This window comes from Macaca fascicularis, chromosome 5 (assembly GCF_037993035.2).
Source record: "Macaca fascicularis isolate 582-1 chromosome 5, T2T-MFA8v1.1".
Taxonomy (NCBI): domain Eukaryota; kingdom Metazoa; phylum Chordata; class Mammalia; order Primates; family Cercopithecidae; genus Macaca; species Macaca fascicularis.
In genome coordinates this window covers 7,442,529-7,469,201 of record NC_088379.1, presented here as the reverse complement: position 1 = coordinate 7,469,201, position 26,673 = coordinate 7,442,529, and the positions used below count along the sequence as shown (strand labels likewise).

At 42.9% G+C, this 26,673-nt stretch overlaps 1 protein-coding gene across 9 annotated transcripts in view; it reads right to left on the bottom strand.

Moving 5' to 3' along the window:
• The window catches only part of EVC2 (EvC ciliary complex subunit 2), a 188,209-nt gene that overhangs the window by 102,226 nt on the left and 59,310 nt on the right, over positions 1 to 26,673 (bottom strand). For all 9 annotated transcript variants that reach the window (XR_012434648.1, XM_065544758.2, XM_074039405.1 and 6 more), the window contains 4 exons: positions 15,529 to 15,853; positions 6,743 to 6,982; positions 3,512 to 3,687; positions 1,061 to 1,220 (listed from right to left, as the gene is read on the bottom strand). Coding sequence is in view for 8 of the 9 variants with exons in the window: in XM_065544758.2 (XP_065400830.1) it covers positions 1,061 to 1,220; positions 3,512 to 3,687; positions 6,743 to 6,982; positions 15,529 to 15,853 (901 nt within the window). In the remaining variant the exon portion in view is untranslated. The remainder of the gene's footprint in view (positions 1 to 1,060; positions 1,221 to 3,511; positions 3,688 to 6,742; positions 6,983 to 15,528; positions 15,854 to 26,673) is intronic.

Sequence of the window (26,673 nt, the reverse complement as noted above, 5' to 3'; positions counted from 1 at the left end):
CAGGACCACAGGATGGGGAGAAATTAAAATTGCTAATGAAGTTTCGGGCACGCATTGTCATTGATAACATCTTACCAGGAGATAGGGTTTGAGAGCAGATAACTGGTCTGACCAAAATTTATTAGGTGGGAATTTCCTCGGCCTAATAAGCCTGGGAGTGCTACAGGAGACCGGGGCTTATTTCATCCCTTTGTCTACAACCGTAAAAGATAGCTGCCCCCAAAGCGGCCATTTTAGAGGCCTACCCTCAGGGGCGCATTCTCTTTCTCAGGGATGTTCCTTGCTGATAAAAAGAATTCAGTGATATTTCTCCTATTTGCTTTTGAAAGAAGAGAAATATGACTCTGTTCCGTCCGGCTCACCGGCAGTCAGAGTTTAAGGTTATCTCCCTTGTTCCCTGAACATTGCTGTTATCCTGTTCTTTTTCCAAGGTGCCCCAGATTTCATATTGTTCAAGCACAAATGCTCTACAAACAATTTGTGCAGTTAACACAATCCTCACAGGGTCCTGAGGCAGCATACATCCTCCTCAGCTTACAAAGATGACCGGATTAAGAGACTAAAGTAAAGACAAGCATAGGAAATCACAAGGGTATTGATTGGGGAAGTGACAAGTGTCCATGAAATCTTCACAATTTATGTTCAGAGACTGCAGTAAGGACAGGAATAAGAAATTATAAAAGTATTAGTTTGGGGAACTAATAAATGTCCACGAAATCTTCACAATTATGTTCTTCTGCCGCGGCTTCAGCCGGTCCCTCTGTTCGGGGCCCCTGACTTCCCGCAACAAACCAGCACTCCTAATTCGCTTGTCCATGCAGACATTACTAGTCTACCATGATCCTCTGCTGTGCTTGGGCTGGATGAGAACTGTAGCATCCTGCTGAACACAGCATTCCGAAAAGTTGCTACCAATCAACAGTAGATGGCACATCATGGTGCCTGCCCAGCTGCCCTTCTGATCCTAGTGCATCAATGGCAATGTCTGGCACAGTACCTCCACTTGATAGGTATTAGAAAGTGCTTATGCAAATAATAAATAGCATCGTGCCTTATATACCTTTTGTAGCAACTCTCGTCTTCTCTTAGTTATTAATTTTTGCTGGAGTTTTTTCTTTTCCTGCTTTAAGTCATTGTCCAACTTCTGCTTGATTGAAAAGACTTCTGTCTGAGCCCGCTCCAATAGCATTTCCATTTGGTCTTCATCCAGGTACCCTGCTCTAGATGGAAAGGATGTAAAGTTAGGAATGTGGTCTCCAAACTCACTTGTAGCTTAACTGCTATTGTGCCTGAGCATTCATCTCCATATTAGTTTGGTTTGAATCAGAAAATCTTTACCCTCCAGAAGAATTAGGAGAATGGGCAGCAAAGACATTACTAAAGTACTAGCAGCATAAGGGCAGAGAAAGCTCAACACAAGAGAGACGTTATTAGGGTGGAAGTGGGCAAGAGTTCTGGGAGAAAGTAACATTTGAGAGGACCACTCTGGTGCAGACAGAAGTTTCCAAGGGGAGATGGTGGATTAAAAATCCTGGTGGATTAAAAATCCAGAACAGCACAAAGAAAGTCAAAGAGGCAAAAGCAGGGAATCCTCTGTGTGACAGTTAATTTTATGGACCAATTTGATGGGCCCAGATGAAATGTTCTTTCTGGGTGTGCTGTGAGGGTGCTTCCAGTGGAGGTCAGCATTTGAATCAGCGGACTCAGTAAAGCAGATGGGCCTCCCCAGTGTGAGTGGGCATCATCCAATATGCTGGGGTCCTGAATAGAACACAGAGGCAGAGGAAAGAGGAATCTGTCCCTTTTTTTTCTGCCTTACAACTTACAGTGGGATCTCTCATCTCTTCTCCTGCCCTTGGACTGGGACTTACAACAGCAGCTCCCTCTGGTTCTCAGGCCTTCAGATTTGGACCGAATTACACCCTTGGCTTTCCTGGGTCTCCGGCTTGCAGGCAGCAGACAAGGGGATTTCTCAAACTCCGTAATTGCTTGAGCTAGTTCCTATTTATATAGGAAGCTATTTGTATGGCAAGCTGGAAACAGCAGACGATGCTGTCTATATGTTTATATATCCTGTTGGTTCTGTTTCCCTGGAGCACCCTGACAAGTACATTCTGCTACTAGCATCACCACTATCATTCCTAGACTGCCTGCATCCCTGGGCTGAGTCCCCAGCTTGGCCCAGGGAAGACTCTCAACAGAGGTTCCTTGAAGGAATGAACAGGTGAAGGATAATTATGTCTTTTAAAATAGAATTTGAAAAGAAGAGATGAAGCATCTTTCCCTGGTGACTGCTCACAACCAGCTGGTGGGCCCTTAATTTCAAGGCAAAGAACTGTTTCTTTCACTTGAGTGCAAATTAAAATCAGGAATGCCAAGTAAATTGCAGTGATAAATTCATTAGCATCTTTAGGTGGGGAGTGTTTGCATAATTTGCACCTTACCAAATCCTCATTAAACAGAGCAGGAGAGGGTCAAAGTCCCAATGTTACTTAAGTAGAAGAACCACAGTAAAACAACAGATTGTCATAAGAAAGCCATTTTATAGTCATGTCCCTATTCATTTCAGAGCTTCCTGTAACCTAAAAGAATAAATTTTGTTCTTTACAATTAAGTCACCTCAAAGAATAGCTGAGAAGGAATGCTGGAGAGAGGCAAGGGATGGCACTTAGAACTCTGTGACACCACCATATACCTGACCACACGGAATCCCAGGTGCTGCTCTGAAAAGCCATTTGGAATCCGAGACAAGCATCTCTGTGTTTGTATTTAGTGTCAAAGGTGAATGCAAGAGCCAGCAGTGTGCTAGATCTTAAAGAGAAGTAGGCTCTTGATCACATGGTCGACGTGAGCCACATCACTGATTTCTCCAGAATATGTTGTTGGGATTCTACTTCAGAATAATCCTGTGTGGGGACGTGTAGCTACATCAAAATTGGCCATGAGGGGGGTTCATTATACAGTTATCTAGACTATTGCATATGCTTTTAAAATTCTGTAACACAAAGGATTTTTACAAGATAATTCTTCTTTAGAAATAATAAGTGAGGAGCAGTCAGCACATATGCTGAATAAACAGAAGTAGTAGGTCTCCAGTGAGGAAGGTTTGTGTCAGGCAGTTCATTTGTGTCATGGTGTGAATGTCACCTCCAAAACTAGAAATTTAATTGCCATTGTGACAGTATTAAGAGACGGGACTTTTACGAGATGATTAGGTCATGAGGGATCCACCCTCATGAATGGATTAATGCCATTTCTGTGTTAGTTATCACAGGAGTTTGACCCCCTTTTTCACTCTGTCTCACACATGCACTTCTTCCCACATGATGCCTTTCTACCATGTTATGATGAAGAAAGAAGGCCCTCATTAGATCTTGAACTTCCCAGCCTCTAGAACTGTGAACCAAATATATCTCTCCTATTTATAAATTACCCAGTCTGTGGTATTCTGTCATAGCAGCAGAAAACAGACTAAGACAGTTTGCACTGTTGGGACACTGTTGGGTGGTACCTCTCGTGCTTCTGAATGAGGTGAGTCAGCTGGGCTGCAGCGGTGCTCAGAAGGCCCTGCACACGGGTCTCTGATGACTGCAGGTTCTGAACCAGATATTCCCTGTGGCCAAACCTTTTACTTAGATGATACCTCTTACTAGCCTGGAAAAAGTCCATTAACTCTTCTACATTCTCCTGTCAATAAAAAAAAAATCAAGAAAATATGCCTAATTAAAATTTAGAGCATAATCTTTCTAGACATTTAAAATATTATTTTTCCTTTTATAAGAAAAACACAAGAAAAGAAACATGACAATTAACACCTTTAACTTACCTGCCTATAACAAAGGCTTATGAGAAAATTACACACAAATAAGAAATGAGGGCTTTGAAAAGGTGCATTCTAGACCCAGATGGTAAAGAGTTAACAAAACAACTTTACTGCTCTGCAGAACATAAATTTCACTTATTCATTTATCCGTCATCCATGCACACACCCCTCCCACCTGTGGAGTTCCCACAAGTGCTGAGCACCAGGAGGACGTGCTAAAGTTCTGGGATAAGTCAGCCATCAGCCCAACCCCAAGGAGCTCCCATCACCACAGAGAAGACAAGACCAGGGTGGGCACAAAGAAAGCAAGCAGGTTTTCCCTCAGCCTGCAAAATGAACAAAACCCAATCAAACACAGAAGAGTAATAACCTAGCTAATGTGAGGTGTGTTCTCTGGACCTAACACTGGGCCAAGAGTGTTTCATGTCTCATCTAACTTAACCTAGGGAGACAGTACTATTATTCCCATTTCACAGATGAGGAAACTGAGTCCACATCAGACAAAAGGCTGAGCAGGGATTTGAACTCAGCAGTCTAATTCCAGGACCTGTGCTCTAACATCATAATAGGCTGCTTCCAAAAATCCCACTTTAACCAGAGGCATAGTAATTAGACCAAGAACATCAGTAGAACTACTCTATGGACTGGCTTGGTTGTCCTTTTTCCATCTGTGGAAGTATCACCCATACAATGGATAACCAAAAGTGTCAACGCTTTGTTCAATGGGGAACATACGATGGCATGGGCGTTCTCCTTTCCACGTAAGAGCTGTAACATCTTCACATCTCGACACTTGGGAATTAGCACCATCCAGTCGTTGAAAAGCTGCATGGTCAGTCAGGTGTGGCTTCACACACACTAGCATCTCCCTAAGAGCCACTGGCACCAGAATCCATACAATAGGAAGGTTGTGGCAATGTTCCTGTTCTCCACGGAATGGGATCCATGCGAGTTGATTGATGGGTCATAAGGAAATTCAGAATTGGCATCCTTAAATACTCTCATAGCTCTGGTCAGAAAAGCTTGTATGGTAGTACTGTTATCACCTGTGGAGTTACTTCTTCCGGCATAATATCATTCACAATAGCATGCATTCTTTTTAACTTGAGTGCTCTGGTATTGAGAGTCAGCCATTGCTCATCATGAGAGTAAAATGACAACAACTCTGTAAATATCTAAGTAATGCCATGATGTCTGAATACCAAGCTACAAATACGACAGAATTTGTGCTTTATGTGCGTATATGAATCCAGGAAAAACCTAGATTAAATGGAGCGGGGAGCTCGTTCTCTTTATGTCCTGGGTGCCTTCGGGGAGTGGGAGGCTTGTGACCATTACTAGGTCTCCTCCCGGGACGGCCCTAATGTCATAGTCCTCATGCACTCAACCTGGTGCTGGCTGCAGGTCCCTGGAGGATGGGCAGGGCCAGCCTTTGTCTTTGTCAGTAGTTGGGAGAATGCTGAGGATCTGCTCACAGATGCAGGGACGGCTGCCTGTGCCCGCACCTCCTCTGGATGTTCCAGTTCATCTTTCGCCACTGTCTTAGCAATGGAGTAACAGAGCCTGGTCGTTAAGCCCTGATTCCCTCTAGGTGGATGTGGCTCATTCTGCTATGGGTGGAGTCTGTCCTTCTAGTACAAACAGGGAATTTCACAGTGGGAAAATTCACCAGCAAGCCAACTTTCTGGAACGATTTTCACTTATAAAGATAAAAATGAGATAGCAGTGTCCACTACATCAGAAAAAGCACTGCTCAAGAACCACAGTGAAGCACTCATGACTGTGAACACATTACTGGACTGAGGAACGAATCAACCCCTGTGGACCTGACTCTGCCAGATGCTGCTCCAAGGCCTCCAGCACTATTCAAAGGTACCCTTGCTGTTTTAGAAACAGAGGTTGGCTCAAAACCTGGAAAAGGCAGCCTGTCTAAACAATGACATTTGCATTTCTCAAACATCTTACTGACATTCGAGATAGAAAGTTCCATACAGTAAAATAAGAGTGTGCTCACAATCACCCTTATCATCAGCTACAGCAAGCTGTCAGCACCAGGGATAGTGCTGGAGCCAAACAACAAAGTGCATTCTTGTAAAGCAGTGATGTCACTCTGTGTGCCTGTGTGTGCATGCACTTGTGCATGTAAAATACCTCACACAGGCCTCCTAAGAAATTCTACAGTGATGTGCACGGTTTCAGATAGACTATTTTCACTACTGCCTAATAAATTATTCTGTTGGACTAACAACATTCTCACTCAAGCTGACATGCAAAAATACACAAATCCCTCCAAGTAAATCCAGGCACAGATACTAAACCCTACATATACATCGATACATGCACACATACATGCATATATATATGTATTTATTTTGAGACAGGGTCTGGCTTTGTCACCCAGGTTGGAGCACAGTGGTGCTATCATGGCTCACTGCAGCCTCCACCTCCTGGGCTCAAGCAATCCTCCCATCTTGGCCTCCCAAAGTGCTGGGAGCCACCAAGCCTGGCCTATATTTATTTTCCACTGCTATTTACATTAAACATATGTTATGCCAAGCACTAACTTTCCATGAGTCAGCTCATCAAATTTTCATCACACCGTTGAGAGTGTGGGCATTCTATCACACTCATCTTATAGGTGAGGAAACTCAAAGAAGTGATGTAACTTGCTCAAGTTCACGCAGTAGACCAGTGGTGGAACTGAAATTCGAATCCAGGTTAGCCTGAGTTCAAGACCTGTACTCCAAGCCACCATTTTCCTTGCTTACTGGAAACCCACACACCAAGAAACAGAAGAGAAAGCTCACTAGTGCACAGTACAAAGGAGAGGCAGGACTGAACTCTGAGAGAGGAGACACTTACTGAAACAATTAAGAAAAATTACTTTTCCATCACAGCCAGGCTGATTTGAGGCATTACCTGTATTTTAGAATAATTTTGCAGCAGCGTTTTAGCCGCCTCTGGCTTCAATTCCCCTTTCAAAATAGCACTTTTTATCTGGGTAAAAAAGATACGGTGCAGTTCGTTTCTCTGGAAAACAGCTAGCTGTCTGTGAGCTTTGGCAAAGTCTTCTTCTTGCTGCAAAGCGAGAGACTTCCTCAAGTGCTCCTGTTCCAGGCCATGGAGGGTCCGCAGAAGGCTGTTGCACTCTACAGCAGACTGGAGAGAGGAGAGGGAGCGTGTGAGAAACTGACACACTGAACATGCACCTACATGTGCATGCAATGCAGTGTGTACAGGCACATGTGCACACACAATGTGTACATGAACACACAGGTGCATGCACATATGCATGACAATATATATACACATGCACATGCAGTATGCGCACGCATATCTGTGCACATGCACACACGCAATGTGTAATGCAATGTACACACATGCAATATGCACACACACACATGTGCACACACAGAACATGCACACACACAAGGCACAAGTACATGTGCACACACAGCATATACACACACAGCAAAAACAATGCACACACATAGACACACAAACAGTACCAAGCTGACAATAATGAGGTTACTAAGCCCTGGAATATGCTGTTCCAACCTCTCCTCCCCTGTTATCTAAATGTTTTCTAGAATAATCTTAAAGCAGAATATTTACAGGGGTGGAAATGTGCAAATCAAACTGCTAGAAAATAGCCTGTAAAAAATGGAAATCTTTTTTTTTTTTAAATGGAAATCTCTTCACTATCAATGGATCATGCTGTCAGGCTCACAAGATTATTTCCCCTGTCTTTCATTCTCAACTTCGCTGAAGAGAAAAATACCAGCAATTAGGCCCAAGTGGAGATCCTTTGGGTAAGGAGAAGCAAAAGAGGCATTAAGAAATGGCTGCTTGGATGCCTGCATAGTATGAGGTCCTGCATGAGGAAAGAAAGGAAGCTTACCTCTACTCAGCTCCTGATGCATTTGCATACAGCCTCCCCGCAATTTCTCAGTAAGACTCATGCCCTCAGAGGGAGCTGCTCTTCACTCCACATGGGTAGGCGGGATTCTAGAATGGACCCTGAGTCCCAGTCCCCAATACACACGCCACATAAATTCCCTCCCTTTGAGCATGGGAATAAATCTGATTAAGTCACTCCTGTGGTTGGTTTACATTATATGGCAAAGCTGAGGGTGTCTTGATGATGTAATTAAGGTCACTAATCAGTTGACTTTGAATTAATCAAAATGAAGACTCTTCTGGGTGGGCCTGACTCCTTAAAAGCACTGGAACCTTCCTAAAGACAGAGACCGTCTCCTGCTGGCTTTGAAGAACCAAGCAGCCATGCTGTAAACTGTCTACGTAGAAGGGAAACTTCTAGGAGCTGAGGGCCTCAGTCTTGTACCCACAAAGAAGTGAATTCTGCAAACAGCTTGAATGAGCTTGGACCAGGACCCCAAGCTCCAGAGCAGAATGCAGCCCAGCCAAGACCTTGATTGCCAGCCTGCAACACCCTGAGCATAGGTCACAGTGAAGCTGTGCCCGGACTCCTAACCATGGACACTGAGACAGTGTTACTCAATGTGTGTGGTTGGTTAGGCAGGAATAGAAAACGGACACCCTCCATTTTATAGGAGAAGAAACACAGCTCAGAGAAGGGAAGAGTTTTCCCAAATTCTCACTCATGCTCAGCAGGGGAGGAAGGATGTTGAAAGCAAGTGTCCAGGCCCCAAGCTCTGAAACTACACAGGCAGTGACAGTGGAGCTTGTTGGTGAAGCGAAGGCAGGGAAAGGCTTACATGTGCAGGAGGCGTGGGTACAGCCATCCCAAATGGCCAATAGAGGCCTGGCCTTGGGAAGCAGGCAGGTGTGGCATCATGCCATAGCTGGGCTGAGCAGAGGCCCAGGGAAGGCAGAAGGGGCTCCAGTGCAGAGGGCAAGGGCCAGAGCTCCCTCACGCTAAACGAGGTCGGAATGCTCTATCACCCACCGGAATTCTCTGGTTGCAGTAAATAGCATCACCTGCTCCCCAATTTCCCAAGTCGCAGACCTGCTCACCTCCACTTCCAATAACTCACAGAAGCTCATAAAGGTGATATGCTGATCTCTAGCTTTCTCTGTCTCTCCAGCTCCTTTTACTTACTGTTTGATTTGTTCAGAATCTGGGCCAGAAAGAGAAACATTATTTGGAGCCTTCCAAAGAGGTCCAAGGGCCAACACATGGCATCCCCTGCCCTGCAGGTGCTCACAGCAAAGCCTAGTGGATGACAGCAGGGGCCACAAGGCTAGAAGTCAAAGGTTTTTACATGCATCCTCTTGGCAACTCTGTCAGACCCATGCCCATACCAACGGTTTGCCTTGCCCCCCAAAGAACAATTCAGTCTTTTTAAAAAGCTGATTTCATAACAAAGGATTAGATTCGACAAAATGAGTCACTCTATATCAGAGAAATGGTATTCACAACTGACTTGATCTAAATCAAAGGATGCAATTCACCAACAACCAGGAGGGTGTCAGGACCCTGAGTCTGGGCACCGCAGGGGCATTCCGCTACGAACGACTAGCTGGTGCCCAGTTATGTCGGTTCATCCATCAAAGTGACCTTTTTTGGACAGTATAGAATTTGACAAGTCACAAACTTCAATTTATTCTAATTAATAGAAATGAAATAAGGGGTAATTTCCATTTAGCTTCTCACAGACAAGATAAAAAGCAGACACACACAAATCCTAAAATAAAACTTTGGGGCCTTTTTTTAGAATTATATGTCTGCAGAAGAATAAAGTATGAGGCAATAATGTACTTGTGCCATAGTGAAACACTCTCTAAAATACATGTGGACAGGACTCTCATGCCCACTCCGAATGGGAGTTCAGAGCCTTGCAGATGCTAGTTCCACCCCTGACCTAGTTCAACCTCCTGTGACAGAGATGAGAAAACTAAGCCCTAAAGCAGGAGAGGTACACCCCCCGGCCTGCCAAGTAGGGGAGGTCATGTTTGCAAACTAGTGAAGCTGCCCTGATGTGACAGGCACTAGGAAGTACTAGCGACTGGGACAAAGAGCAAGCCCTGCTTGTAGGGGCAGCCTCTATCCCGTCCACCAAAGGGCTCCGCAGGAATACGGACGTAACACAGCTCAGTCTTCCCATCCTTTAGTTGGAAATCTGGGTTTTCTTATATAACAGTTTACATTTTAAATATTGTCAACAAATATGCTTTTTTTTTTTTTTTTTTTTGAGATAGAGTCTCACTCGTCCACCCAGGCTGGAGTGAAGTGCTTCGATCTTGGCGCACTGCAACTGACGCCCTCTGGGTTCAAGTGATTCTCCTGCCTCAGCCTCCCGACTGGCTGGGATTACAGGCGTCCACCACCACGCCCAGCTAATTGTTGTATTTTTAGTAGAGACAGGATTTCACCATGTTGGCCAGGCTGGTCTCAAACACCTAACCTCAGGTAATCCACCTGCCTCGGCCTCCCAAAGTGTTGGCATTACCACACCTGGCCACAAATGTGCATTATAAAGGAATGTGAAAGTAATGATTACTCACCCCCAACACCTTATTGAACTTCTCAATAAAATAGACTTCAGGGAGATAAGGCACATGTATCCTATGGTTTCCAACACCTAGAAAAGCAAGTGTCCCATGGAGGGAGTGTCCCATGGAGGGAGTCGGGGGGATAAACCTGAAGGGAGGGTACAGAAGTTCCAGTGTGAGAAGCACAGGCCTGTATCAGGCTGGCTGGAGCAGCTGCTGTGCATAATATTGACTCTACAGCATTACAAAGTGAAATCCCGCTCAAAAGCCTTGACTGTGCTGTCATACTCCCCGTACTCAACTTAGCAAGACAGGTACATTGTAAAAATATTTTATAAAAACAAATAATCAGAAACGGTGAAAATGTCAGAATTCTCGTGCTGAAGGAATCTCTTCCTTTAGGACAAAGACTCACACAGGGGTTAGAAAGCCTCAGGCAGCCCAGGACAAGACATCTACTGGGCCTCCACTTTAAGTGGCAGAAAAGCAGCGGGGAGAGCCTGGGTAGAGAAGACGAACCCCAGAGGAAGGACCCAGCTCTGAACCGGATGCGGGAAGCTGGATTGCCAGTCACTTCCCCTCCGGGCTTCGGTTTGCCCACCTTCAAGTAGAAAGAGTTCACATTCTGTGTTCTATGCCACGGGCATCTTTAAAAATTACATTCAGTTATGAATCATAGTAAACCCTTGTCCAGGGTTGACTCTGTGCCGAGCAATGGCTGAGATACTATATGAGAATTAACTTACTTATTCTCACAACAGCCCTCTAAGACCTCAGGTTTCGTGATTATCCCTGTCTTAAGGATGGGGAAAGGAGACCCAGGGTGACTGGGCAATGTGCCTACTGGAGGAAAAGAGTGAGGAAATAATCCCCAGCTACCTGCCATCCGTGCCTATATCCCCCAATACTCTCCCCAGGGCTTCTCAATGGAGAAATGCTTTGAGAACTATAAGGCATTATATATGCATTTAAATATTATAATATGAACACATTTCAGCTCTCCACTAATTACAGTCAGCTCTCTGTATCTGTGGGTTCTGCACCCATGGATATAACCACCTGCAGGTCAAAAATTTCTGTGCGTATTGAACATATACAGACTTTTTTTTCCTTGTTATTCCCTAAACAACACAGTACTATTTTTTATACAGCACTTATATAAACTACTTATAACTGTATAACATTTATATCATATTAAGTATTACAAGTAATAGAAATGATTTAAAGTATACAACAGCATTTGTGTAAGTTATGTGCAAATTTGACACCATTTTAAAACAGAGACTTGAGAATTTGTGGATTTTGGTATCCATGGGGTGGGACGGTGGGGAGGGTCCTGGAACCAATGCTTCCTGGGTATCGGGGGAGGGATGACTGTACTTTACTCAGTATCGTACTAAACTTTACTCAGTATTGTACTAAACTTTACTCAGGAAAGCTGATACTGCTCCTTTTGCTTTTCTTTTTTTAAAACCGATTCTTGGTGGAATAATACATCCAAAATATTTTTATGTATTTTATTTAAAGATGACTATAACACATGATGGATAATTATAAAGTAGTCTGTGGTTTTGTGAGATGGAATCACTTGCATGGACTGGAAGGAAACTATTTCTATTAAATTCTGCAGCTCAGATACTATTTCTGGAAACAGACTGGTTCAAATAAGGTGGCTGCTTGTCTTTGAAAAGGGTAACCTAGGAAATCGAGAGTGATGGTGCCCACCCACTGCACGCTGGTGGGCAAGGTGGTGTGGGTGGGAGAGAGGCTGCAGAAAAGTCATGGAGAATACAGGGTCAGGAAGCCCTGAGGAGGAGAGGGACTGTGTGACAGATGGGAGCAGGGCATAGTCCCAGCATCCTGTCCTCATGCTCTCCACATAAAAAAGCATTGCCCCAGGCAGTCTTTTGACCGCAAAGGCACTGGAAACATTCTAGATGCCCCATAGGATGGGTTCACATGGGGCACACAGCAGAGGCATGTAACCTCCACTGCAGGAGGGGGCAGTGTGCACAGTGGTTGGGGGCGTGCTGCCGAACATGCGGCTGACTGGCTTCAGGTTGGTGAACCTTCCCCAGCTCAGTTTCCTCACCTGTCAAAGTTGAGATCCTCTCAGTCCCTACCTCACTGAGTTATTGGGAACAATAAAGAGACGGTCAATGGGATGTGCTTAGAACAATGCCAGACACACTGTGCATGCTAAGGAAGAATGAGCTGTTATTTTTATACATCATATTTTGTAAGAGTATTTAATAAAATCAGCAAATGTGTATACTGTGATGTAAAGTGAAAACAAGAAACATATACAATTATACAAACTGCATAATCCTTACTTTGTAAAAACAAATGGATAAAGCAAAAGGCTAAAATGTATGCTGGCACCTGAGGGCAGCTGTGAAGGCGGCCTGAGCCATCCCTGTATCTCCAGGGTTAGGTATACAGTAGGAACTCAATAATGGGCCAAATGAATGTTCCTCTGCCATTGAGTGGTGGGATGGGCTTCCTTTTTTTTTTTTTTTTTTTTTTTTCCAGGGCTTTTTCTTTTTCAGCTTTGGATCTGAAATCAGATAGGCTTTCTGTAAGGAGCCATATTTTAGACTTTGCCATCTGAGGTCTCTTCTTTCTGTTTGTGTGTTTGATTTTTAAAACTCTTTAAAAATGTAAAAAACATACTCAACTTGTGGGCCACACAAAAACAAGCTGGGCAAGATTGGGCTTGTGTGTCCTTGTTTGCTGACTGCTGCCTTAAGGTACTGTCCAGGCCTCCCTTGTTAAGCATGTATTATTTTTAAAGGTAAAAAAAAATGGCCATGCATGGTGGCTCATGCCTGTAATTCCAGGACTTTGGGAGGCCGAGGTGGGCGGATCATCTGAGGTCAGGAGTTCGAGACCAGTGTGGCCAATGTGGTGAAACCCTGTCTCTACTAAAAATACCAAAATTAGCTGGACGTGGTGGCGGGCGCCTATAATCCCAGCTACTCAGGAGGCTGAGGCAAGAGAATCACTTGAGCCCAGGAGGTGGAGGTTGCAGTGAGCCAAGACTGCACCACTGCACTCCAGTCTGGGTGACAGAGTGAGACTCTATCTCAAAGAACAACAACAAAAAAAAATTGTAACAGATTCTGGAAGGAATCAAAAGAGAGATAATGGGATCATTTAGAGGCTGAATCACCGAACAGTGCATTCAATACATTCTTCCTAAGGGCCCGGTTCAAGGATGCGTGATGTTGACCAGCACAGTCATAGACAGGGCATCAGAGGCCAGTGTCGGTGAGGGAGGCTGCAGTGGACTGAATGGTGACACCCCCACCCCCTAAAAAAGGTATGTCTAGATCCTAACCTCAGGACCTTATTTGGAATAAGGGTCTTTCCACATGAAATTAATTTAAGATCTTATTAGATCATCCCGGATTATTTAGGTGGGACCTAAATTCAATGACAAATGTCCTTATAAGAGACAGGAGATGAGAGGGTTACCCGGGAAAAGTCCACAGGAAGACAGAGCAAAGATTCAAGTAATGCAGCTACAACCCAGGAACACCTGGAGCCACCAGAAGCTGAACCGAACACGGAAGGATCCTACCGACAACTAGATTTTGGACTTCTGGCCTCCAGAACTATTATATAACAGAATAAATTTCTGTTGTTTTAAGCCACTAAATTTGTGGTGATTTATTAGGGCAGCCACAGGAAACCAGGACAGGACAGCCAAAGAGTACACAAGCCACACCCTAAAATGAGATGGTTCTGAAGGCAAGGGAGGCCCCAGGAGCAAGGGAGCAGATGCGGGCAGGACAGTGAGGACCTCGCCCCTTTTCTTTACTGCTCATCCCACATCTGACTACAGATGACCATCTGTGAGTCACGAGCTGTTAACAAGACAGCTGTAGATGGCCACAGTCTGCGGAAGGGAAGCTGAGTTCAGAAGCTTGTTCTTAAGTAGTTGGAAGCCCTCCCTAGGGGAGTAAATGTTCAGAACAGGATTTGCAGGCTCAGGTCACATGAACTGAATAAGCCATCTCTTTCACAGAGGAAAACAGAAATCAGGTTTGATTTTGTACATTCAGAAAAAACTCTAGTTCTTTCAAGGCAGCAAGTGACACAACTTTTGGAAAAACAAGAGCTGACTTCTGAGCAATCTGGGCCAGCCCTGGGAAGGCTGAGTGATGAGAACTCCAGCTGAGCACTGTGAGCTGAGAGCCTTCTGCAGCCCATAGGTGCCGGGCAGCTGCTTTTCCTACATTGCTTCTCCCACCCACCCTGAGAGGTGGCTGCCATTAGACTTGTAGTGCCTAATTAAGGCCTTCAGGAACAGAGCTGGAATGTACTAGACTGTGAGTCCAGGTTTTTCTGACTCTAGAGCCTGTGCTGGAGAGAACTGTAACCTAACAGGCTATAGTCCAGAGGGGGACACATGCACTCTGACATCACAACTTTCTGTGAACCATGCCCTCTACAGACGTGCTCTGCTATGAATGAAGCCTTTCTTCTCTACCCATGAATTCTATAGCACTGTGAACATACCTCTATTATAACACAACTGAATAAAGTCTCATTTTTTATGTGTATAGATTTTTTTTATAAGACTATGACCTTCTTGAAAGGAAGAACCATGTCTCATTGTTCCCTATACCTTCACTGCCTAACCCAATGCCTGACGGACAGTAAGTAATCAACACATTTTTGCTAATGAATTCTGGACAGATGGATGGGTAGATGAGTGATAATGGGCAGACAGGTGGATAGGTAGATGGATGGAGGCATGGGTGAATGGGTAAATGGATGAGTGGATGGGTAGATGGCTGGATGGGGAATGAGTGGATGGGTAGATGGATGGTTGGATGGGTGATGGGTGGCATGGATGGGAGGGTGAATGGATAAATGAGTAGGTGGATAAATGAACAGATAGATGGATGTGTAGATGGACAGATGGGTGAATGAGTGGGTGAATGGATGGACAGGTGCATAGATGAATAGATGAGTGGGTGGATGGATGAGTGGATGAGTGGGTGAATGGGTGGATGGGTAGATGGATAGATGATGATGGATGGATGGTGGGAATGGTTGCATGAATGAATGAAAGGGTGAATAGATGAATGGGTGGATGGTTGGATGGGTGACAGGTAGATGGATGGAGGCGGCAAATGGACAGATGAGTGGGTAGATGGATAAATGACAAATCCCTGAGAGAAAGGGAAGTGAATGCCTTCCTTTCAGACCTGTCTTACCCTCTCACTAGCACGTTTCAGCAGCTCTTCTGCTTCCTCCATTGCCATCATCTCTCTCTGGTACTGGTTTTCCATCTTCTTTCTTGTTTCCAGGTCACATTCAGCTGTCAATGCCACCATCTTCCGATCGTACTCCTCTTGTATTTCATTTTCCAGCAACATAAACTGCTTTTTGAAAACATCACTCATTTTTCTCTCTACTTGGGGTGAGAGGTGGCCACTGCTGGTGAGATTTTTCAGTAGAAGGGCAATGATATCCTTGCTGATTTGTGTTCGACAAGCCTCCAGATCTGCATCTGCTCGATTCAGGGTTGCAATCTCCAACCTAGGAAACACAAAAACCAAAAGAAGTCCATTACATGAAATTGCAACAGAAACCAACGGTCTTTCAAAGCTCTGAGGTTTTAAATTATGTGGAGGCAAGGGCTTTCTTTGTCCTCCTTTTCTTCCTTTCCCCGCTCACTTCTGCTTCATCCAATTATTGAAGGCCGTTAGCTGACTCTTACTTAGTAAATTTGTAAGGTACCACATGATGTACAAAAAGGAATGTATAAGACATGTTTTTGTCAACAAGTAACAAGTCAACAACGACAAGGAAACCAAGGGAAAAATGGATAGCTAATATATTTGGAGGATTTAAAAATAAAGTTTATTTTACTTTTCTTCCCATTAAAAATTAATTTATGGACATGACTACTACATGTAATGTCATATCCTGGATGGAATCCCAGAGCAGAACAAAGGACATTAGATTAAAAACTACGAAAATCTGAATAAAGCATGGACTTTGATGACAACTGATACATGATCACACTGTATCAACATTGGTTTGTTAATTTTAACAAATGTAACATAATAATAGAAAATGTTAATAATAGGGGAACCTGGGTGCAGGATATATGGGAATTATCTGTATTATCTTCTCAATTTTTTTGTAAATCTAAAACTGCTCTAAAAATAAAGTCTACTTGAAAATATGTATGAGGCAGTTCACAGAGTCACAGTGTTCTGAAACTTGACTGGTGGTAGTTGCAAAACTGTATATACTTTCAGTAACACATCAGACTGTACTCTTAAAATGTGTGAATTTTATGATATATTAATCATACCTCTATAAAGCTAAGAAAAGCTACATAGGAAAAAAAATAATTTATGTTCATGGTAAAAATAAGTCTGGAAAATAAAGACAAATAGAAAAAGATTTCATTCACTGTGAATCCATCATTCAATCAGAACTAATGAAGGCATTTTGTTATTTTATTATTACTTTTTATTTTACTTTAAGTTCTGGGATACATGTGCTGAACGTGCAGGTTTGTTATATAGGTTTACATGTGCCATGGTGGTTGCTGCACCTATCAACCCGTCATCAAGGTTTTAAGCCCCTCATACGTTAGCTATTTGTCTTAATGCTCTTCCTTCTCTCACCCCTGACAGGTCCTCCTGTGTGATGTTCCCCTCCCTGTGTCCATATGTTCTCACTGTTCAATTCCCACTTATGAGTGAGAACATGCAGTATTTGGTTTTCTGTTCCTGTGTTAGTTTGCTGAGGATGAGCGTTTCCGGCTTCACCCACGCCCCTGCAAAGCATATGAACTCATTATTTTTTATGGCTGTGTAGTATTCCATAGTGTACATATGCCACATTTTCTTTATCCAGTCTATCATTGATGGGCATGTGGGTTGGTTCCAAGTCCTTGCTATTGTAAATAGTGCTGCATGTCTTTACAGTAGAAGGTCATGATTCAATTCAAACTAATGAAGACATTTTGTCATATTTCCTTCCAGCCTTTTTTCTATGCATATTTTTTCATAAATGTCCACTATTTACACAGATGCATGCAGGTACAATTTTATCCTTTTTTTTCCAATTAACATTGCTATTTTCCAATTAACATTGTTATAGGTATCTTCCAGTGGTATTTAAAAACTAAATGCTTCTTTATAAGGGTTGCAAAATATTTTGTCATGTGATACAGCACCATTCAATGACCATTCTTCTATTGTTGCACATTTGGATTACTTGCAAATTTCAAAATCTAAAATAATCCTGAAGCAAATCACTTTTTACAGAGCTCTTGATATTCACAGTAATTTCCTCAGTACGGATTCCCACGAGAGGAACTGCTGGGTCAGATGTCAGCGACATCCGTAAGTCTCCTGGCACTTCCAGACAAACTGCTTTCCAGAAGAGACCCCCAGCCATACATCAGGATCCTCACACTTAGCCCCACCCTCCACCATGTCAAACATCTTTGATCATTTGAATGGTGTACGATTGTAAAAATACAAGGGTTTTAAGAAAACTATTATAAAATTTGCAAGGGCTTCAATATATGACTTCCACATTAACCAGGTTCAAAACTCGTCAATATTGACCAATCTTGTTTTCTCTACTGCCTTTCATGTGTGAGCAATTTAAAGCAAATATCAGATCTGTCATTTTACCTATAAACACCTCACCGTGCTTCTTTAACTGTCAAGGAGTTATATGTAGACAGACCGATCAACAGACAGATAGATGTGTGTATGTCTATGTATCAAGTAACTTGTCTACATGAATATGTACATGCATATCTACTTTACCTAACCTTGTTGATAAAGGGTGGTAAAATATACTACCCCAAAATGTGGTGTTCTGGCATACTGACTATTTTCAGCTAAAGATGCCTCCAAAGACAAACAAACTAGCAAATACCAGATCACTCTGAGCTTCAGCCTGTTTCTTTTTTTTTTTTGAGACCGAATCTCACTTTATTGCCCAGGTTGGAGTGCAGTGGTGCAATCTTGGCTCACTGCAAGCTCTGCCTCCCGGGTTCATGCCATTCTCCTGCCTCAACCTCCCGAGTAGTTGGGACTATCAGCGCCTGTCACCACACCCAGCTAATTTTTTGTATTTTTTAGTAGAGACGGGGTTTCACCATGTTAGCCAGGATGGTCTCTATCTCCTGACCTCGTGATCCGCCCGCCTCAGCCTCCCAAAGTGCTGGGATTACAGGCGTGAGCTACCGCGCCTGGTCCAACCTGTTTCTTAAAAGTAGAGGGATGAAATTCCCACATGAAGGATGCCATCCCTATATTGGAAGGAAAGCAACATTCTTATCATCAAGCATGAAAAGTTGAGACCAACATAATTCTATAAAAATAGATCTTGGTAAAATAATTCTTACCTGCCTTTAGCCTCACCACATAATTTAGTTGTTTTTTCACAACGTGCTATTCTTTGTCCAGCTCAGCATATTACCATTCACCTCTAACCACGTCTTTGGGTCTTCATTTCCTTATGTGGGCTCCAGTGTCATGTCAAACTTATATTAAATTTGCATGTTGTTTTCCTGTTAATCTATCTCTTGTCAATTTAATTCTCAGGCCCAGCTGGGACCCCTAAGAGGGCAGAGGTAGAGTGTGACTCCCTACACTGTCATTATTATATATAAAATATTTAAAACAGGCCGGGTGCAATGGCTTACACCTATAATCCCAGCACTTTGGGAGGCCAAGGGGAGTGGATCAATTGAGGCCAGGAGTTCAAGACCAGCCTGGCCAATATGGTGAAACCGCGTCTCCACTGAAACTACAAAAATTAGCCAGGTGTGGTGGCAGGCACCTGTAACTCCAGCTACTCGGGTGGCTGAGGCGGGGGTTGCAGTGGGCCAAGATTGGGCCATGGCACTCCAGCCTGGGCAACAGGGGCGAGACTGTCTCAAAATAAAAAAAAAATTAAAACAATCCCAATAAGTAGAAATGTCTAGGTATCTGTCATTATTCAGACTACCTCAAGTGTCTCAAAATGTCTTTTTACAATTGAACATTTAATTCAAGAACCAAACAAAATCCCATAATGCCAGCTAAGTTTCCTTTATTCTAGAACATTCTGGCCTTCCATCTTTCCTTCTACAGCATTGATGTATTAGGGAAGTCAGGCCACCATCCTGCAGAATGTCCCATGTTCTGGATTTGACCAGTTGCTTCCATGGGTGTCACCGTACCTCTCTCTATTCCCTGTATTTCCTGTAAACTAACAGTTAGATCGAAGATCTTCATTCAATTGGTTTTACTTCTTTTTTTGAGTGACCTTTAAAAATTGAGACAAAATATACATATATAATTTACCATCTTTTCTTTTCTTTTCTTTCTTTCTTTTTTTTTTTAAGACTGAGTTTCACTCTGTCACCCAGGCGAGAGCGCCATGGTGCGATCTCGGCTTGCTGCAACCTCCACCTCTCAGGTTCAAGCGATTCTCCTGCCTCAGCCTCCCAAGTAGCTGGGACTACAGGCGCCCGCCACCATGCCCAGCTAATTTTTGCATTTTTAGTAGAGACAGGGTTTCACCATGTTGGCCAGGTGGTCTCAATCTCTTAACCTTGTGATCTGCCCACCTCAGCCTCCCAAAGTGCTGGGATTACAGATGTGAGCCGCCCCGTCTGGCCACCATCTTTTCCTTAAGTGTGCAGTTCAGTGGTAATAAATATATTTTATTTATATTCTTGCTTTCCTTCGTCTAAACCTACCCCTTCCCATGCCTGGGCTCCAGTAACCACTATCCTATTCTATACCTTCACAAGGTCCACTTTTTTAGCTCTCACATGAGTGAGAACATGCGATATCTGTCTTTCTGTGACAGGCTGATTTCACCTGACATAATGACCTCTAGGTCCATCCATGTTGCTTCAAATAACAGGAAGTTGTTCTTTTTTATGGTTGAAAAACATTCCATTGTGTATTTATACCATATTTTCTTTATTCATTAGGGCACTTAGGCTGGTTTCACATTTTGGTTATTGTAAATAGTGCTGTGATAAACATGAGAATGCAGATATCTCTTTGACATATTGATTTCCTTTCTTTTGGACATATATCTAGTAGTGGAATGGCTGGACTATATGTTGGTTCCATTTTTCGTTTTCCAGCATCCCCCACAGTGGTAGTATATTTGTACTGTGTGCTTCCTTTATATCCATACTACAGGGTAAGATTAGGGTGAACCCATAGGTTCAAGCAGTGTCAGCATGATCCCTGCATTCTAATATTTCTTATCAACCATGCGTCTAATGATTTTAACATCCACTTATTTTTTTTTCTTAACTTTTAAGTTCAGGGGTATATATGCAGGTTTTTCATACAGGTAAACTTGTGTCATGGGGGTTTGTTGTACAGATTATTTTGTCACACAGGTATTAAGCCTAATACCCATTAGTTATGTTTCCTGATCCTCTCCTTCCTCCCACTCTCCACCCTCTGATAGGCCCTAATGTCTGTTGTTCCCCTCCATGTGTACATGTGTTCTCATCATTTAGCTCCCACTTATAAGTGAGAATATGCGGTGTTTGGTTTTCTGTTACTGAGTTAGTTTGCTAAGGATAATGGCCTCCAGCTCCATCCAAGTTCCTATAAAGGACATGATCTCACTCTTTTTCAGTGGCTGCATAGTATTCCATGGTGTATATGTACCACATTTGCTTTATCCAGTCTACCATTGAGGGGCACTTAGGTGGATTCCATGTCTTTGCTATTGTGAATAGTGCTGGAATAAATATACACGTGTATGTGTCTTTACGACAGAATGAGTTACAGTCCTTTGGGTATATACTCAGTAATGGGACTGCTGGGTTAAATGGTAGTTCTCTTTTTAGGTCTTTGAGAAATTGCCACACTGTTTTCCACAATGGTTAAACTAGTTTACAGTCCCATCAGCAGTGTATAAGCATTATTTTTTCTCCACAACCTCATCAACACCTGTTTATTTTTTTATTTTTTCAGATGGAGTCTCGTTTTTGTCGCCCAGGCTGGAGTGCAATGGCATGATCTTGGCTCACTGCAACCGCTCCCTCCCAGGTTCAAGTGATTCTCCTGCCTCAGCCTCCCGAGTAGCTGGGATTAGAGGTGTGCACCACCACATCTAGCTAATTTTGCATTTTCAGTAGAGACTGGGTTTCATCATGTTGGTCAGGCTGGTCTCGAACTCCTGACCTCAAGTGATCCACCTCCCTCGGCCTCCCAAAGTGCTGGGATTGCAGGCATGAGCCACCGCACCCAGCCTATTTTTTGACTTTTTAGTAATAGCCATTCTGACTCGTGTGAGGTGGTATCTCATTGTGGTTTTGATTTGCATTTCCCTAATGATGAGTGATATTGAGCTTTTTTTCATATGTTTGTTGGCTGCATGTATATCTTCTTATGAAAAGTGTCTATTCATGTACCTTGTACACTTTTTAATGGTTTTTCTTTCCTGTAAATTTCTAATTGTTACCTAGATCCATGATTTCATTAGGGGTTTAAAAATGTACATTGTCTAATTCTATCATTTCTTCTGCATTTTTAAGCTGAAATTCTTCAAAAAGAACTTTCATCAACAATTCTGTTACTCTGACATAAAGTTCAGAGAGCTGCATAATTATTTCTCTTGTATTTTATCAATTTTTTAATTAAAGGGTTGATGTCTAGCAGCCTTCAATGGTGAATAATGAGTTTGGGTTTGTTTGTTTATCAGCTTGTTTTGTTATGTTTTAGCATGAGGGCAAAGGTTTATATAACTTTTCTCAGCTTCCTGAGAATCTGAGCTTTAGTTAACTCTTACTCAGAAACGTACTAAGAGGAAGAACATCAAATAGGTTACCAGGCAACATGGCTTTTAGCAAAAATAATGGCCGGGCGCGGTGGCTCAAGCCTGTAATCCCAGCACTTTGGGAGGCCGAGGCGGGCGGATCACAAGGTCAGGAGATCGAGACCACAGTGAAACCCTGTCTCTACTAAAAATACAAAAAATTAGCCGGGCGCGGTGGCGGGCGCCTGTAGTCCCAGCTACTCAGGAGGCTGAGGCAGGAGAATGGCGGGAACCCGGGAGGCGGAGCTTGCAGTGAGCCGAGATCGCGCCACTGCACTCCAGCCTGGGCAACAGCGTGAGACTCCGTCTCAAAAAAAAAAAAAATAATGCCAGATTGGTAAATTACACATGGATGAGAAGACTGGTAAATAAACTAAATACCTAACAGGGATGCCGTACCTTGTAACTCCCTGAGGAAGATGCTTCTTTGAACTGGGCATATCTCTTGTGGGACCCTTGGGGGCGATGTCTGTGAGTTGTTACAAAAGATATTGCCACCTGTGGGGTAGGAGTATTTTAAGCCAGAAAGACTCCTGCACCTGCTTCATGTGGATTGCATCTCCCTGAACCTGACCTGTGTCACCTGGGAGGAAAATGCCCCCCAAACAGTTGTGTAGGCTGCTGTGTGACCTGTGGTGAGGACACCCACAGGGAAATAATGCTGTCCTCACAGCAAGTGGTGTTGCAGACCCTCAAGCCTTCTGAGGAGATGAGGCCACGAGTGCCCTGTGAGAGTCTTCTGAGTCCCAATGTTTAACTAAACCTAGGAAGCCCTCTCTTCCTCTGCATAGCGTCACTGTGAAATCGAAGGTTTTTATACATTTGGTAGGTTTTGATCAACTACAGTCATTATTCTTTTTGATGCTCAAATTTTACCATCTTAGATTAAAATAGCTTCCATTCCCTTAAGACACAACCTAGCCTAGTTTTAAACAATAGGTCATTCATTTGCTTCTTTCATTTTCTCAAAAAGTGCTTATTGAACATGTGTCTATGCAACGAGTGCTCTGCAGGTTACAAAGCAAGAAAGAAACACAAGAGCTGCCTCAAGGCAGTGTGTATATGGCTAAATGTCAAATGAACTCAACAATCAATGTTGTACAAGCTCAGAAAACAAAATCCCTTCTCTACTCTGAGGCATACAGAATGGATTTCACACCTTAAAAGAAGCCTCATGTGGCAGGGAGGACAGTGCCCCTGCCAAAGACATTCACAGTCTAATCCCCAGAACTGCAAACATGTTAGGTTTCATGGCAAAGGGGAATTAAGGCCACTCATCAGCTGACCATAAGATTGAGATCAAGAACAAGGCCTTTTAAAATAGGAAAACAGGCAGAAGCAGGGTCAGAGTTGGAGAATGCCATTCAGCGAAGGAAGCCGACATAGGAGTGATGACGTCAACTTTGGAGATAGAAGAAGGGGTCCCAAGTCAGTGAATGTAGGCAGCCTCAAGAAGCTGGAAAAGGCCAGGAAGTGAACCTCCCCTAGAGCTGACATCTTTTTTTTTTAATTGACAAGTAACAGATGTACATTTTCTGGGCGCATGTGATAATTTAATACATTCATTTAATGTGGCAAGATTTAATCAGGTTAATTGGGATAGACATCACCTTAAATATTTGTCTTTTCTTTATGCTAGAAACATTAGAATTATTCCCTTCTAGCTATTCTGATATGTGCAATGGATTATTGTAAATGATAGCCACCCCACTGATCTATCTACAACTGACATCTTGATTTTTACCTGGTCAGACCTGTATTGGAGTTTGACCTCCAGAACTCTAAGATAATACATTCATATTGTGGTAAACCACAGAGTTTGTGGTAATTTGTTACAGCTGAATAGGAAACTAACACATCTTACTTGACCACTCCATCCATCATTCATTAATTCATTAAGTTACACAACCAAATGTGTGGCTGCTTGTGTTGGGAAAACGGCAGGTGCTGTACCAGTTGCTTTACCAGTGGTTTGCTGTGAAAGCACCTGCTAGCTAAGGGGCCTGGGTAAAGAACTGAGTTTCCACACCAGCACAATGAGGACCACCCTCATAGGTTGCTGTTCAGAGTTAAAGAAGAGAAGAAACAGAAGGCACACAGCACAGCCTGGCCCTTTGTTGGTTCTAAATAATAATAGTTTCCTCATTCTTGGTTCTTCCCTCTCACAGAAGACTGGCTGCGGAGTAGAGTCGGTGCCCACAGCTCACCTTCCCAGTTGCCTGGGAAGACAGTCCCAGAGGCACTCTTCACTGTAACAGTTTTAATGTTAATCACTATGGATAATCTGTCAGAAGAGGCGATGATAAAAACTGTCAGGGTGTTCCAAAGCCACAAAAGAAATGTCCCTTTAAATCAATTAAAATACCATGCCACTAATGAAGCCAACTTTTATCCATTAATTTCCCAAAGGGCTGCAAGAGAGGAAAACAAATATTAAGAATTCTTCATTTCCATACAGAATCAGGTTCACTGGTAAAGAGTTAAATTTTCATTGCCCCCTATGGCATTTTGCCATTTTTAATTATTCAGACAACAATGAAATACACATATTTTTCCACTCCCCTAAAAGTCCCTAACGATCCCATGAGGCGGACAGAGACATTTTGGGCTACATATGCAGGGCTCTGACTCTCACGTGCCTTTACTACTTCAACAGCTCGGCAAAGTTAGCAGGATTCACCCACTGCTTTCTCAGGAACAATTATTTTTTGAGGTCGCAAAATCGAGGTCACAAAAATGTCATCTTGTCACTGTGCTTCAAAGATGAACATATTTTCTCTGGCCAGTTTTGCTACATATACAAACTGTCCAAGTGATATTCCTCTTGGAAGTGACTGACTTCACACAGGAGTTTAGAACCACGTCCAGCACACAGGAACCACTTACTAAATGTAGGCTATTAAAACTTGGGAATAGGTTTGCCGATGATAACATCTTTCTAAGGGGAAACAGTACTGCTTAAATTATCCAAGACCTGATTAATACTTCGATTAGCTATTGATGATTAAAAAAAAAAGAGAGAAGATGACATTAATTCTTCTTTCTTTCTTCTTACTTATTTCACATAAAAATTAATCAAGTTCTCACCAAATGGCAAGCAAGGTGTCAGAGCAAAATTAGGATAGAATTTGATGCACATGCAGCAAATGTTTTCCAGAAATTGAAAGAGGACTCATTAATCAACATGGTGGATAATTAATTCAGAAGGAAAATGAAATCACCATGGCCATTTTTTTTTACAATATAAATTTGGCATCTTCAAGGTAGCAGGTGTAAGCACAACAGACCCCCAAAACCAATCCAGTATGAGTGAAACTGAAATTTTCCTCATCAGAAGGTAATTCCAATGGACAGATAATGCTGCAAGATTCCTCTCTGGGACCATCAATCATGTTTATAAACTATCCATTTGCAAGCATGGACAATGGAAATTTGAGAAGAAAAATACCTCCCGAGTATATTAGCTGTCCGAATTGTTATGAGAGGTTAAATGAGAGTAAAAATAGTCACCTACACGAGCAAAACACCAATAAGACTTATGACAAACTATTAAATTTCTACTTTGGTAAAACCTAGACTCTAAGGTATAAGAGGTCAGCAGTTTGCATCTTTCCTCACTGACAATTTTCCTCTTAAAGATTCTATGTTTAGAAGTGGGACTGGGCCTTCCCTCTCCAGGCCCTACTCCTTAAAGGGGCAAAAGATGCAGACAGATGCCACTAACTCTTCCCTCCTGGGGTTTCCACATCACTGCCCACTGCCTACTCCACCCACCGCCAGACTGTGACAGACCGGTCAGCCCCGGAAGAGGCAAAAAGGAGAAGTGGAACTACCTCTCTCTGCCTCAAATCCTCCCTGTCCTTCCTGTGCTTCCCTCCTAACTCTCTTTTACACATATCCTAATCAACTTTTCCTGGAAGGTAAAATTTTGTTATATTTGGAAGCATGGGCTTGGAAGTCACATTAACTTAGCTTCTAATTTCAGCTTTACCCCTCAGGAACTGCATGAGCTCAGGTGGGTTACTGACGTCTCTGAGCCTAGTTTCCCGTTGGCTATGTGAGAATATGATCACCCACAACAAATGACAGTCACTGAGAGGATTAGTAATAGTGCCTTTTATGATCAGGCTTTGTTTTAATTGCTATATATATATAAAAGCCATTTAATCATCACAAAAAAGTCTTATAAGGTAGGTGATTAATGTCTCTCTTACAAGTAAAGAAACTGAGGCACAGAAAAATTAAAATACCTTGTTCAAAGTCACATTACTATTAAATGACAGAACTGGGATTTGAACCCGTGACATGTTGCTCCAGAGTCCTTGCTGTACCATCTGTCCTACTGTCTCAAAACAGTACATGAAGCACTTAGCCCAGTCTCTGGCACAGAACAGATGCTGGAAAACATGACTTCTCATTGCTGTGGCTGTTGTTATGTCTGGCATGTCTTTCTTGATCTCATTCTTTATGGCAGAGAAAAGAAGATGCAGGGGAAACATGTTAAACCCATGGATGGATGGGTGGATGGCTGCAAGGGTGAA